The 13849-nt window shown below is 43.0% G+C and overlaps 1 protein-coding gene, 1 long non-coding RNA gene and 1 other non-coding gene across 3 annotated transcripts in view; 2 read left to right on the forward strand and 1 right to left on the reverse strand.

The window, feature by feature from the left end:
- Positions 1–2794: 2794 nt before the first annotated feature.
- Positions 2795–4420, forward strand: LOC101979695. The gene is made up of 4 exons (XR_258674.3): positions 2795–3178; positions 3688–3794; positions 4040–4106; positions 4306–4420. It is a non-coding gene; the product is annotated as an uncharacterized LOC101979695 (long non-coding RNA).
- LOC113457793 lies at positions 3883–3966 on the forward strand. Its single transcript, XR_003378287.1, has one exon. It is a non-coding gene; the product is annotated as a small nucleolar RNA SNORD87 (small nucleolar RNA).
- Positions 4421–5549: 1129 nt separating the features above from the next.
- Mcmdc2 (minichromosome maintenance domain containing 2) overlaps positions 5550–13849 on the reverse strand; it is a 33740-nt gene continuing 25440 nt past the window's right edge. Inside the window, exons 11-13 of the mRNA XM_026786803.1 lie at positions 13178–13320; positions 8864–8973; positions 5550–5732 (exon numbers count right to left, since the gene is read on the reverse strand). Of these exons, the coding sequence (XP_026642604.1) occupies positions 5566–5732; positions 8864–8973; positions 13178–13320 (420 nt within the window). The 3' untranslated portion in view covers positions 5550–5565. The remainder of the gene's footprint in view (positions 5733–8863; positions 8974–13177; positions 13321–13849) is intronic.

The following is a 13849-nucleotide window of genomic DNA, read 5'->3' on the forward strand; positions in this document are numbered from 1 at the left end:
AGATACCCTGGACCTGAGCAAGTGGTGGATGGTGGGGAGGTTGGGAGCGTGGGAGCATGGGAGCATGGGAGCTTGGGAGCGTGTTGCTAGGTCACAGTAAGTGTTGCCCTATCAGCTCTCTGTCTGAACTGTCTGAAGAGAGGCTGCAGAGGGTGGGAACAGATTGGGGGGGGGGGAGCCTATGATTTAGCACAGTCGTGTGTGTCTGTGTGTGTGTGTCTACATGTTCTGTGTGCACATATGCAGAGACCAGTCATCAATATCAGGTGTAACCCTCAACCACTCTTCATCTTATTTATTATGTATGTATGTATACATGTAACACACATGTATGTGAAGGCCAGAAATGGACCTCAGGTGTAGTCTGCAACCACTCTCTCTCCATCTTGTTTAGTGTATGTATGTGTTATCTGTGTGTGAAGGCCATAAACAGCCCTCAGGTGTAGTTCTCAATCACTCCCCGCCTTATTTATTGTGTATGTCTGTATGCATGTGTGTATGTACATATGTGTGTTGCATGTGTGTGGGGGCCAGAAACGAATCTCAGGTGCAGTCCTCAGCTACTCTCCACCTGACTTGTTTGAGACAGAGTATTACTGAACCCAGAACTCACAGATTAAGCTAAACTGTTTCAGAGCCCAGAGTAAAAACACAGAAGGCCAAAAAACGAACCTGAGTCTGACCTCAACAGGTAAAACTATTTCAAATAGCGAAGGTCGGACACTGCAGCAGAGAGTTCCTGAAGATTGCTACAATCTTTCCTTCCTGGAATTGTTTGCTCAAGCAAGACAGATTATTTTGGGAGACAGGCTGTCTCACAGACAGCCCTGGTAGGTAGGGGCTGACCGGTAACTGTTGAACGAAGTCAGCAGTAATCTCACAGGGTCCTGTTTTTAAAACCTAGGCTTTCTGTCACTGTCTAGCCACGGGACTCCAGGGATCCTCCTGTGTTCACATCCTCAGAGCACTGGGACTGCATGCTGTCCAGATTTGCTTCTCTGTTGCTTTGTATAAAACGCTGACCAAAGCCAACTTAGGGAGAAGAGGGTTGTTTTGTCTTATAATTCCACATCATAGTTCATCACTAAATCCCAAACAGAAATTCAAGGAAGGAACTGAAGCAGAAACCACAAACGGATGCTACTCACTGTCCTGCTTTCTTATACAACCCAGGACCACCTGCCCAGAGGCGGCACCATCCAAAGCAGGCTAGACCTTCCACATCAACCATCAATCAAGAAAACGCCCCACAGACACACGCCTTCAGCCAATCTGATGAGGGCAATTCCTCGCTCGAGGCTCCCTCTTCCCAGGTGACTCCAGTTTGTGTCAGGCTGATAAAAAATACCCAATGCACAGCAAATTCTTTACCCACCAAGCCGTCTCCCTGTCTCCCTTTAAAGGAGAGATGGCCTGATTTTTACCAATTTAATAATGTGATTTTACTCTTTTGTGTATATCTTTCAGACAAGATCATACACGTTTCTTTTTGTGGTGCCAAGCCTAACGTTTTGTAGACAGGACTCAAGTATAATGACTGAGATGAATAAGACTGATAAAATATGAACGTTCAGACCATTGAGATGGCTTAGCAGATAAAGGTTCTTGCTGGGCAGCCTGCCTTCCTGAGCAGCCCAGGAGTGCATACCAAGGTGACAGAATCAAGTCCACAGAGCTGTTCTCTGGCCTCCATGTGAGCACACACATGATGAACCCCAATAAAAAAAGTAAACACACGAAAATCAAGAGTAAATCATAACCTGTTCATAAGCAAGGTAACTGCTCTGGCTAGTTTGATGGCAACTTGACACAAACTGCAGTAGTCTGAGAGGAGGGAGCCTCAACTGAGAAAAGGCCTCCAGAAAGTCAGCTGTAGGCAAGCCTGTCGGGCATTTTCTGAGCTAGTGATTGATGGGGGAGACCCAACCAACTGTAGGTGGGGATACCACTGGGCCAGTGGTCTTGGGTTCTATCAGAAAGAAAGCAGAGCTAGCCAGTTAACAGCATTCCTCCATGGCCTCTGCCGAGGTTTCTGTCCTCCGTGCCTTCCTGTCCGGGCTTCCTTCAGTGATGAAGTCATGTGGAACGGTAATTCAAAAATGCTCATTCTCTCCCCAACTTGCTTTTGGTCATGGTGTTTCATCACAGCAACAGAAAACCCTAAGACAGTAGGTGACTATGACTACTAAGGAAAAATTCTATTACTAATGGCAATCAAAGTAGTTAACAGCTTTTCCTTTTTTCTAAAGACCAATTTGTGTGTGTGTGTGTGTGTGTGTGTGTGTGTGTGTGTGTGTGTGTGCACCCGTGCCATGCATGTATACTGATTCCAGAACTTAGGTTTTCAGCACACAGTAGGTTGCCGCAGATCTGGCTATAATATAACCACTTCCAGGGGATCCAACGATCTCTTTTGAACTTTGTCATCACGAGGCTCACAGGTGGTGCATATACACACGCGCAGAGAAAACACCCATACACATAAATCTTTTTAAAAATTACATGGGCTTGCTAATCCCACCAGTTTTTAAAACACAGAAGTAGATGAGAATTTAGAAGACCAAGAGAAGCACCAGGACGGGGAGACAGTCCTATTTGAAAGCATTATTCACTTGCAAAGTCAATTCGAAAGCTCTAGCTAAAATATTCCTGAGCCCCAGTAAGGCTCACAACCTGCTCCCTCCGCCCCACCAGGGACGCGGGGGCGGGGCTAGAGAATGCCCGGAAGAGGCGGGGCCTGGAGAGCGCCTAAGGGTTGCGGCGAGCTCCGCACTTCCTTTCCGCGCGGCGCCCGGGAGCGCAGGCTTCTCGTGCAGCATGGCGGGCGGCGGAGGCCCGGGCCTGTGGAACCCGGCCTGTCCTCGGGCTCTTCCAGGTGCGAACCCCGCGGTCTGTCCACCCCGTCGGTGCGGAGCGGGGCGCCCAGCTGACGGCGCCGGTCCCTTACTGGGTACGGTGGGCCACATGGCCTGGTCTGCGTGGCCGCTCGCATTCGCGTTCCCGCGCGCTCGGTCTTTAAAATAACCTGCAGATCCTGAACTGCTCGAGCTCGGGGGACAACAGCCCTTGGCGGCCCTTAGTTAAAGGCCTGCGCCTCAGGACGCATCGAAGTGCGGGAAGGAGCGGCCGCTCCTGGCGGCAGCTTTCTCTGGGCCTGCACTGTGTCCACCAGAAGAAAGTGAGTGACCTATTTCCCTGTACTACAGTTTGATAGCGGTGGGGTGTATTGTCTCTCATATCAAGACCGTCAGTTTTAGGTCTTGTAAGTACGCTCTAAACGAGGCTTTGAAGTTGGAGCAAAATTTGCTGACATCTTGAGTTTTACAGTCTTCATAAATCATCTCCAGTAACTGGCTTCGTGATTTAGTGTTTTGGAGTCTGTAGACCATATCTGTGATCCTGGCCATGCCCTTTGCTGTTTAATTGTGCTGGTCTGTGCAACTGTAGTTAGGTTTCTAGCTACTCTGGATCCGTCCTTGTCTTAAATCAGTACTGCCTCAGTGAAGGGGGTGGATAACACGGCTGAGAGATGAGAGCCTACAGGCCGTGAAGAATTGCTTACTGGCTTATGCCCTCTGCAGGCATTTTCTCAATTGAGGCTTCCTCTACTGACTAGCCAGCACAATCATATAAGGTGTTAAATGTGGAAGTAACAAACGAGTTCACAATCAAATGTTTAATTTTTAGGTGCAACAAAACCTGCCTCTTGAACGTGCTTGAACAAATGTTTTCCAGAAACTTGTCACAGAACGCGATTTAAATAAGCCACCAGGACGACAGTTGCCAGTAACAAGGTACAGATATTAAGGTGTGTGTGTGTGATCTGATTAATACCTAAGAACCTATTCAACACATAGGGCCTGTTCTTGCTGTGGCTTAATAGCTGGCACAATGATGACTTAGAGTTTGCCGTTTACCCAGCTGAGGGTGTCTTTGAAGAAATACTCTTAAGACTGAGGTGCCAGCAATGTAGAGATAATGCATATTACCAGTGTGGTGAAATTGTTTGTTGAAACCGGTGTACTGTTTGTTTATCCAGCATGTAGGTAGCTGCAGGTGAAAGTCACCTCAGGAGCTGTGATGTTTACAAACACTTCATTGTTTCGGTAAGTTTGCTCAGTCACAGCTCTTGATTGAGCAGTATTTGATAACACTCAGGGACTGGGACCAGTTCCTTTTCAAATCACATTTGAATGTCTGTTTCTTTGACATTTTTTCAAAGGCTGTTGAGATAAATACCCGGACTTAGTTTTTGAGCTTGAGTAAAAATACCATGGGGTTCTCACTGTCTTTTTCCTTTGGAAGGTGCAGCACACATTGTGGATGGTGAAATGAAGAATTGGTCAAGAATCCGTGAACAGGAGCAAATGATGAATTAGTGTTTTATAGTAATCAACAATAAATTATGTAGAAATAAGTAGCTAACTGTGTGGGTAGTAATTTCTTTAAAATTTATGTCTTTTGAGCTTCGTTTCATTTGTCCACAGCCCTGGTACACTGTAGGGGACAGTGCTCAGCAGTCTGTCTAGTACAGTAGCCGGGGTACACTGTAGAGGACAGTATTCAGCAGTCTCTGGCACAGTAGCCGGGGTACTCTAGGGGACAGTGCTGGGCAGTCTGTCTAGTATAGTAGCCAGGGTACACTGTAGGAAGTCACTTGACAAGTCTGAACCAATTTCGAGTGAAGACTTAAATTTTTAACCTCTTGAGTTCCTGGGTTTAGTAAATAGCATAAGAACACATCAACATTCTGATGACTTGGGGCATTTAAAAGCCTTTGTATTAAGGGCCGAGGAAGTGGTTGCTTAACTGGCACAAGGCCCTGGGTTTGTTGGGGGGGGTATTCCTAATGCTAGACTTTGGTTGTGAGAGGTACTGTATGTTGAGAGGGGTTGGTTTACCTTTCACATGAAAAAGCACAAACAGGACTTAATTTGTATGCACTGTCGTTAACCTGCTCATCAGAGCCAATACTTAGTAATACAAAAGTCAGGCACTGTAGGACCCTGTAGACCAGCTAATTGGAGGCAGGAAGACCATTGGTCCCCAGGAGGTCTTTCCAGTCACTGGTTGTATAAAGGGTATATGTAAGAAGTCCACATCTTTCCTTGACTTCATGCTTGGGCTTATAAAGCAATATACCCATAATGCCCTTGATAAACTATCAAAAGGCTTTACATTAGGCACTGGGTTATAAAAGTTGCAGTGATTTGAACTCATCAATTTTTTAACTTAACAAGCATGGTATCTACCTGATGGGAGTAGATGGGACCTTTTTTTACACTGCTATGTTCTCTACTGTGTGTGTATCTTTGATTCACTGGGGTAACCAGGAAGTTTTGATGTGACTCTCCTTGGTAATTTAATGTGTAAATTTAAAAAAAAAATTTGTTGGTTTTGGATACTTGGATCATTTGTTAAGTTATGGAGGGGCCACATTTTGTACTCTGAATGGCATTCTAGTAGATACCTCAAGACCATACCCAGCTGAGCATGACTCCAGAGTCACTCCTACAGTTAGCCAAGGCTGACAGGCATGAGAAGAAACCCTTCACTCAGATTGTTTTATTCGTCAGTAGAAAAGAGAGTTGTCCCAGGTCCGCATGTGGCGATAAACTGTTGGAGCTGCTGCTGGCACTGAGTCAGGTAGAGGTCTCTTTGCTCTAAATACTCTTCGTTATACAGTTCGAATGGAAACAGTGCATTGGGAGCGACACAGAATGCACTGGCCCCTAAATGAAGAACAAAGTAACTGTGTAAACAAGACCTAAAAACTAAAAGTGGAAAACATTTGAAAAAATAAATGTTTAAAACTTCTGAACTGGCCGGGCAGTGGTGGCACATGCCTTTAATTCCAGCACTGAGGAGGCAGAGGCAGGCGGGTCTCTTGAGTTTGAGGCCAACCTAGTCTGCAGAGTGAGTTCTAGGACAGGCTCCAAAGCTACAGAGAAGAAATCCTGTCTTCTGAACAGTTGACTAGAATCTGATCCTTTTAAGTTTTAAATTTTTGGTCCTTTTTGAGGTAGGCTCTTACTATGTAGCCCTGGCTGGCTTGTCTCTACCTCTGCGTGCTGTGAATACAGGGGATCATCACATCTGGCTGATTGAAATATATTTTAAGTAGAAAATGATCTTTAGTGTAGGCCACTCACCCTGGTTCTGGTTCCTCGCCTCCTAAGACTTAAGCTCCCATGACTCCACTTGGGTCTTAGACTCCCCAGGCTGCTCTCCAGCATGCTCAGTGTTGATGACTGTGCTATCAGTGGTTTACTATATGTTATAAACACTTGAGAGTTTACACAGAGCAAGTCCATTCCTGGATCACACATCCTCTCCAACTAGAGCCCCATTCCCACTTAGTTCCTTATCTTCAATGTTCAGTTTTCCAGTCCAGGCTGTCTCTATAGCCACACATCCATTCCCACTCCAACCTCTGCCTTTGCAGATGCAATCATAATTTTAATAGCAGTGTCCAGGTCCTAATCAACTCATTAGCAAAGCTGACTGGATGTTGCATCCAAGGTCCATCTTTCACTAATTTCTGTTTCTACTCTTGACCTAGTCAAAGCTTGCATTACAATTGCATGGAGTATGACAATAGTCCCTATAATTCCAACCTTTCACTAAAGACAACCTGGGTGTGACACATGCCTTTCTTCCCAGCATATAATAAATGTTTAAAAGTTCTGAACTGGCCGGGCAGTGGTGATGCACGCCTTTAATTCCCGTACTCAGGAAGCAAAGGCAGGCGGATCTCTGTGAGTTCAAGGCCAGCCTGGTCTACAAAGTGAGTTCCAGTATAACCAAGGCTACACAGAAACCCTGTCTCAACAAAGATTCACCACAGACAACTGTTCCAAAATATAGTTGATATTTGGTCTCGTAAAACATTTAGTTTCTTCCCATTTGTTCTAAGACCAGCACCCTAATTACCTTACTCTGACCCCATTTTCCTTATAACCTACTGGTCTGCTGAGCTTGGTCGGCAACATTTTAGTCACCCTGCACCTCCATTGATCGCAGTGCCCTCTACCTGGATACCTGGCCCTTGAGGTTAAATAACTCTTCCTTATAAGGGTCTCCTTAGTTGTTGTTAACACAGTTCTGATTCTCCATAGCATTCATCTCCACTGTAAATTCAGCTGACCCCTCTCCCCACTCAGAACTGGCTGAGTCAGTTTCAAGGACACAGAAGCTGCCCCAACACCATCTTTCTCACAATTGGGGAAATCTTGTTCCCTTTAAAAATAACCTCTTGTCTTTTAGCTTCCCCTCCTTCACATCCTGCACTCTTCCTTTCCCCACATTTCTTTGATCTGCTTGTCCTTCACTGTTTTTCTTTGCTTACCTCCTACTCTTATTTACCTCACTCTGTTCTCTACTTTTTGGGGGGAAGAAGCAGTGTGAGGACGAGGTATGGGGTTGTCAGTGGGGAAGGAACTTAGGACAGTAAGAAAGTATAATGGCATATGTAGAAAATTCCATAAAGAAACTTATCACTTTGCTAACTTAAAAACTAATAAAAAGTGAAGTAATATTTATGAAGCGTTTTAACACTATTACTTCAGAGTTGATAAAAATCACAAACACCTAACTGAAATTCATCAGCTAAAGGAATTGCAGAGGACATCTTTTTACTTCCCTTAAATACGTTCTTAGATATGTCAGTGCCGTCTTTACAATGTGGTCACAGCTTATCGCAGAGTCCTTAATACAAAACCCCAATATACCTTAACAATTATGTAAGACTGATGTCACCTTTCCTTAGTTCTTCCCTCCCTCTCTTCCTTCCTCCCTTCCTCTTTCCTTTTCAGTTTTTTCAGACAGTTTCTCTGTGTGGTCTTGGCTGTCCTGGAACTCACTCTGTAGACCAGGCTGTCCTTGAACTCACAGAGATCCGCCTGCCTCTGCCTCCCAGTGCTGGGATTAAAGGCGTGCGCCACCACCTGGCTGCAGCACATTTCTTTATGGTATAGAAAATAACTCTGATTTGAAAAAAAATATGGCCTTAAAATAAGTAAAATAAGACAAATTAGAATACTTACATATCCCTACTATTTAGCATTCGTTGGAACCAGTGTTCTATGTAAACTAGTTCAGGATGACGATCTTTTCTAGTAATCAGTAACTCCGTAACCTACTTCCTAGAGCTTTCCATCTATGTCCTTTGTAGAGGACACACACGGATTTGTAGATAACGATTTATAGTACTCTTTGGCTTGAGGCATCCAGGGATCCTAGGTTAAGAATGCTTGGCTTAGCCAGGTGGTGGTGGCGCGTGCCTTTAATCCCAGCACTCGGGAGGCAGAGGCAGGCGGATCTCTGTGAGTTCGAGACCAGCCTGGTCTACAAGAGATAGTTCCAGGACAGGCTCCAAAACCACAGAGAAACCCTGTCTCGAAAAACAAAAAAAAAAAAAAAAAAAAAAAATGCTTGGCTTAGTCTGGGACCAGTCAGCAGAGGTTAGGAACGCTAGCTGCTTTCAACACAGGAGGCTGAGGCTTGAGGATGGCACGTTAAAGACGAGCCTGGGCCTTGTGGTGAGGCTTAGTCTCACAGAAGTCCCCGACAGCAATCATACAGAATCAGACGTCTATTGTCAGATGGCACTGCCACCCAGCAGCATGGCCACAGCTGGAGGCCCAGTACTCAGAGGCTGAGTGGTACAGTTTGGGTTCCCAGCCAGTTGGGCTATATGGTGAGACTCTGTCTTGAACAAGGAAAAATGTGAAATTCCCCTATAAACAGCAAATGTTCAAATTCAGGTAAGCTTTATCTAATAACAATAATGATTACTTTGAAGTATTTAAAGTGCAGGTAATAATAATCTAAGACTATTTAGGAATCATTATTAGTGAATTACCATATTTTAGCGTGAGAGACATTTCAAACAATAAGGCTGCAATCAGCACATCTTCCTTGAGTACTTTATTCCTTAAGTTCAGTCGAGCATGAGCTTCAGATAAAGAAACTCTGAAAAAGAAAACAGAAGTTAATAAAAACATGTTAGTATTATAAAAAATTTACATATTTAGCTCCAAAGCTACAGAGAAAAAAAAACAAAAAAAATTACATATTTAAACAGGAACCAACTAAGACATGACGTGAGCCATGTGTTAGCGGTCACCATACTGTTTTCTTGTTTGTTTGTTTTCCTTTTAAGCTATTTCTTCCCTATCAACTTAATAAATTGTGCCAGAAGGAAGTATCCTGCCCTGTAAAAAAAAAATTGACTTCCACTTAGCATTCCTGCGCTGAGTTCTGCTTCAGTAAATTTACACTAGAGGGAATAAACGTAACTAAGTATCCTATAGGTATGTAAGATGTATAGATACATAGCTGCTTGGTGCTTCCATCAGCTCCTCGCCTGTCCAGAGTTCCCATGGCATCCTACAGTTCACAGTTCTTGTCACAGAAGCCAATTCTGCGCACAGCATTCTGAGCTGCTCACCGCCCTGTCGTCTCTGAACACACGTGACCATTCACTACTTCCTCAATGACTTACTACTTTAGACACGTGAACCGCTCTCCTCCCCGTGAAGGACCTCCTCTCAGCCTTGTCAGGCTCTCAAATGCACGTTGGATTTGAGAGTCAGGAAACTCAAGTTGAGTCTGTAGGATTTGCTGACTGGATGACTTGGCATAAATTAACGTTGAGTGTGTGAGTGTGTGTGTATATATAATGAGGATATGAAGTAAGATAAAATTCTGTAACCCACGGGATTTATGTAAATCTGGACTGAAATAAGAGTCATTGTAGTTTCCCCCAATTGGTCTTTTCTTCTGTTTGCGGGACCTGAGGGAGCTGGAGATCAAAATGTGACAACTCTTTACATACTCGGGTAACTTTTGTAGATGCCCACAGTTTCTTTTTTCCAAGGTAAATATCTCAGTACTTGTAATGGTATGAGGGCTAGCGGTATGGCTCAAAGGTATGAGGCCCTGGGTTCCAGCCTAAACGACACATGCACACACACACACACACAAAATGTCTCATAAAACATAACTTCCTTTTTGTTTATTTTTGTTTTTTTTTTTTTAAACAGGGTCTCTCTATGTAGCCCTGACTATCTTGAAAGTTGCTATCAGGCTGGCCTTGAACTCACAGAGATCCACCTGCCTCTGCCTTCTGAGTGCTGGGATTAAAAATGTGCACCACCACATCTGGAGAAACATAATTTTCATCTTTTCAATATTCCAGCTACTTCCCTTAAGACCAGATCTGTTTAACCTTTACAATCTGGTACTGTGTGTCTTATTGGACTGTCAGAGGTAAGGTAGAGTTATCATTCTCTTGCTCTTCATACATGTTCTATTAATACAGGCTAAATCTCAAAAGATAAGTTGCATTCCACGCTTGCTCATATTAATCGTGAACAGAATGAAGTCTCCTGGATGCCGTTCATCTTCAGTGGCATTAGCCCCTTCCCACACATTCACCCGTGCACTAGAGCGCTTGGGAACCTAGTTGGAGACGTCGTGTTTATTCTACTAACCTTTCTCTTGATAGATGAAGATCATAATTCAAATCTGTGATGGTCTCTCAATGTAGCTTAAAATATATCTGATTATTGTAACCCTAATGTTGTCATTCAAAATCCTGAATGCACATGTGGAACCCTCACAAAAGGAGAGGTGGCTATTCTGTTGAAGAGGGACTGAAGGCTCAGGACTCTTCTGGGTAGGAGGGCTCTTACCGTGCTAGTCCATAAAACCCCTCTCCACTCTCAGTACTTGTCCATATAGTAGGAAAAAGTAGCATTATATTAAAATTAACTCTGCCTGATTTTTGATCAAAACAGTCATTTTAAAGTAAGGTTATAGAAGTTTAAATAAAGAGTGTCTTTTACTACAGACAAAAGACAACATGAGATATTGGAACTTCCAAAACTGATGGAGCATCATTTGTCTGAGTATTATAACTATGACTTTATTACGTACTGCTGGTTAGTATTTGAAAACTTTTATTAAGGATTTGATTTTTACTTTGACTTACCTTTTGCATTTTCAGCTTATTTAAATAATATAATTGAAGAAAGTGATTAAACATATCCATCTCTTGTAGATCTGTTCTTGGTGCTGTCTACACATTATTTTACTTTATTTTGCAGTTACAACAAAATACTGCATTAATTTGTTTATTGGATTATTTATTTTACTTTTGATCTTTATAATTTGAGATTGTATTTTACTATATCAAGTGAAATAATGGCCTATCAAAAAGGGACTATAAATTATACTAAAGTCACATCATAATACCACATATCACAACACAGTGTGACTGGTAGGACTGTTAAAAGTATAATTTTATTTGGGCAAACAGAATACACCTATTGTCAATATAAAATATATTTGCCTGCTTCTGTCTGTGTTCGACATACTGATTTGAATGAGCTGGAGAGAGAGCTCAGTCTTGCTGAAGTGCCTGCTCTACAGCATGACGGCCCAAGTTCAGGCCCCAGCACCCACATGAAGAAGCCGGTGCTGCTAAGGAAGGGAGAAGGGAGGCTCCCTGGAGCTTGCTCAGCAGCTAGTCTAGTCCAGTCAATGAGCTCCGTTCAGAGTCTCTAAGAGTGACTGACACCTGACATCAGCTCTGGCCTCCTTGCTGCGCCCCCTACATGTTTACACACACACACACACACACACACACACACACACCAATGTGTAGAAACACATGTACACACTCACATACATGCCTAGAGAGGTAGCTCAGTGGGTAAAGTGCTTGCTGGACAAACACAAATACCTGAGTTCAAGTCCCAGAAGCAGTGTGAAAAGCTGAGTCTGGTGGCACAGGATTGTAATTCCAAATAGTGAGAGGAAGAAACCAGCCAATCCCTGGGGATTGCTGGCCAGCACCTTAGCCTACTTGGTGAGTGCCAGGCCAGGGCAAGATCCATCTCAAACACAAGGTGGGTGGTATCTGAGGAATGACACCTGAGCCTGTTCCCTGGCTTCTACATGTGAGCACACACACCCTCACACACATTTAAAAAATGTATTTGTATATTTGCTGTTATTTATTTATTTTGAGATCAGGTCTTACCTAGCATAGTCTGGCCTTAGCTCACTCAGTAGCTGGGACAACACCCTGCCTCCATTTTCTTAGAGTTTAGATTATAGGTGTGTATCACACCCACTCTAGGTGGGATTGGGGACTGAACCCAGGAACTTGTGCATGCTAGGCAAACACTCTACTGACTGAGCTACATCTTCAGCCTATGCTGATATTTGAAAAAATAATTTCTGGAAGTATTCATTAAAATTGTTAACAGGCTGGGTGATGGTGCCGCATGCCTTTAATTCCAGCACGCAGGAGGCAGAGGCAGGCAGATCTCTGTGAGTTTGAGGCCAGCCTGGTCTACAAGAGCTAGTTTCCGGACAGTCTCCAAAAGCTACAGAGAAACCCTGTCTTGAAAAACAAGTGAACAAACAAACAAAAACCCAACTGTTAACTATGATTTTATCTCTGGGTAGACAGCTAGGTATAGAGAGTGTTAGGAGCATGCATTACTCATTTTAGATTTTGTGATGTTCATAAATTTTTATAAGAAGAATTATTCATTATTCACTTCTTAAAAAATAGCAGCATATTTACTAAAGTGTTTTAAAGTACAAGGAACAAGGCTGGGAATATGGCTTAGTGGTAGGGTGCTTGCTTGCATGTGAAGGTCTTGTGTTCCGTCCTTGACACCATGCTAAATACATAAATAAATACACAGAGGTACAAGGAACAGTGTAGTGTCTGTATGGGGGAGGGAGGAGTTGGAGGAGGGGGAATGGAGGTGGATTGGAGCCAAACACATTATATGCACATATGAATATTAAATAAATTACTTAATAGGAAAGTTTCTTTAGACCCAACTGTAACATACTTGGAACACAAACAACCATATTAAAAAGCAATCATTTACATTGAAGTCATTGGACTTTTTTCAGGCATATCTCGTACGGAGGATCCAATAAAAACAATTTAGGGAAAGGAATTATTAGTGGTGCAAATGACTTAAAATATAACAAAGGAAGTCATTAAGTCATCTTAAATTCTTCTGAAACAAAGTAAATAATCAACCAACCAACTATAAATCAAACAGAGAAACAAAAAAACAAGTAAGTTAATTAAATTCATGTTTAGAAGTCAATTTTGGTCATACAATCCTGGTTGAATACCTACAAGTATTTTAATGCAGATGCTGACAGCTTTGACCCGTGTATAGAGTCTGCTCTGATTCTGCGACTCGCTAGATAATAGCCGTGAATCATTCGTTCTGCCTCTAAGCTGAATTCTATATTCAAATTCTGTGCAAAAGCCAGGAGCTAAGTTAAAAATATAAAAAAAAAGAGATTTAGTTTTATTATGGATTCATAATTCCAAAGTGTACGACATCCGATTTTTAAGTTTCTGTAAGCTTTACATCAAACATAAATAAATATCTGGGCCATTTCCAAGTCATTAAGGACTTTAAGTCATTCCCTTCTGCTTGTAAGAGCTATGAAAGCTTACCTAGAATAGCCTCTCTCTCATAGTGCAGGAGTCTGCTACGCACTGGGCTGAACGACTGGATGACTTTTGTGCTCCCATGGGAGAAGATTCTCCCTGGAGCTCATGTCTCTTTTGAATGCTAAATTCCTAGGCAGTTTATTTCTTCATACCTTTCTCTCATTTTCCTTAGGACTACTGCATCCCCACCACTGAGGAGGTACCGTGTTACTACAATAAAGGTGATCTGAGCAGAGAATAATTCTTTTTGAAAAGTTGACGTATATATTGAGGATGTGGGTAGCGTGCATGTGTCCTGGCTTGAGTGTCGTGTTCTGGGCACTGGATTCAGGTGGTCAGGCTGGA

Source organism: Microtus ochrogaster, linkage group LG5 (assembly GCF_000317375.1).
Source record: "Microtus ochrogaster isolate Prairie Vole_2 linkage group LG5, MicOch1.0, whole genome shotgun sequence".
Taxonomy (NCBI): Eukaryota; Metazoa; Chordata; class Mammalia; order Rodentia; family Cricetidae; genus Microtus; species Microtus ochrogaster.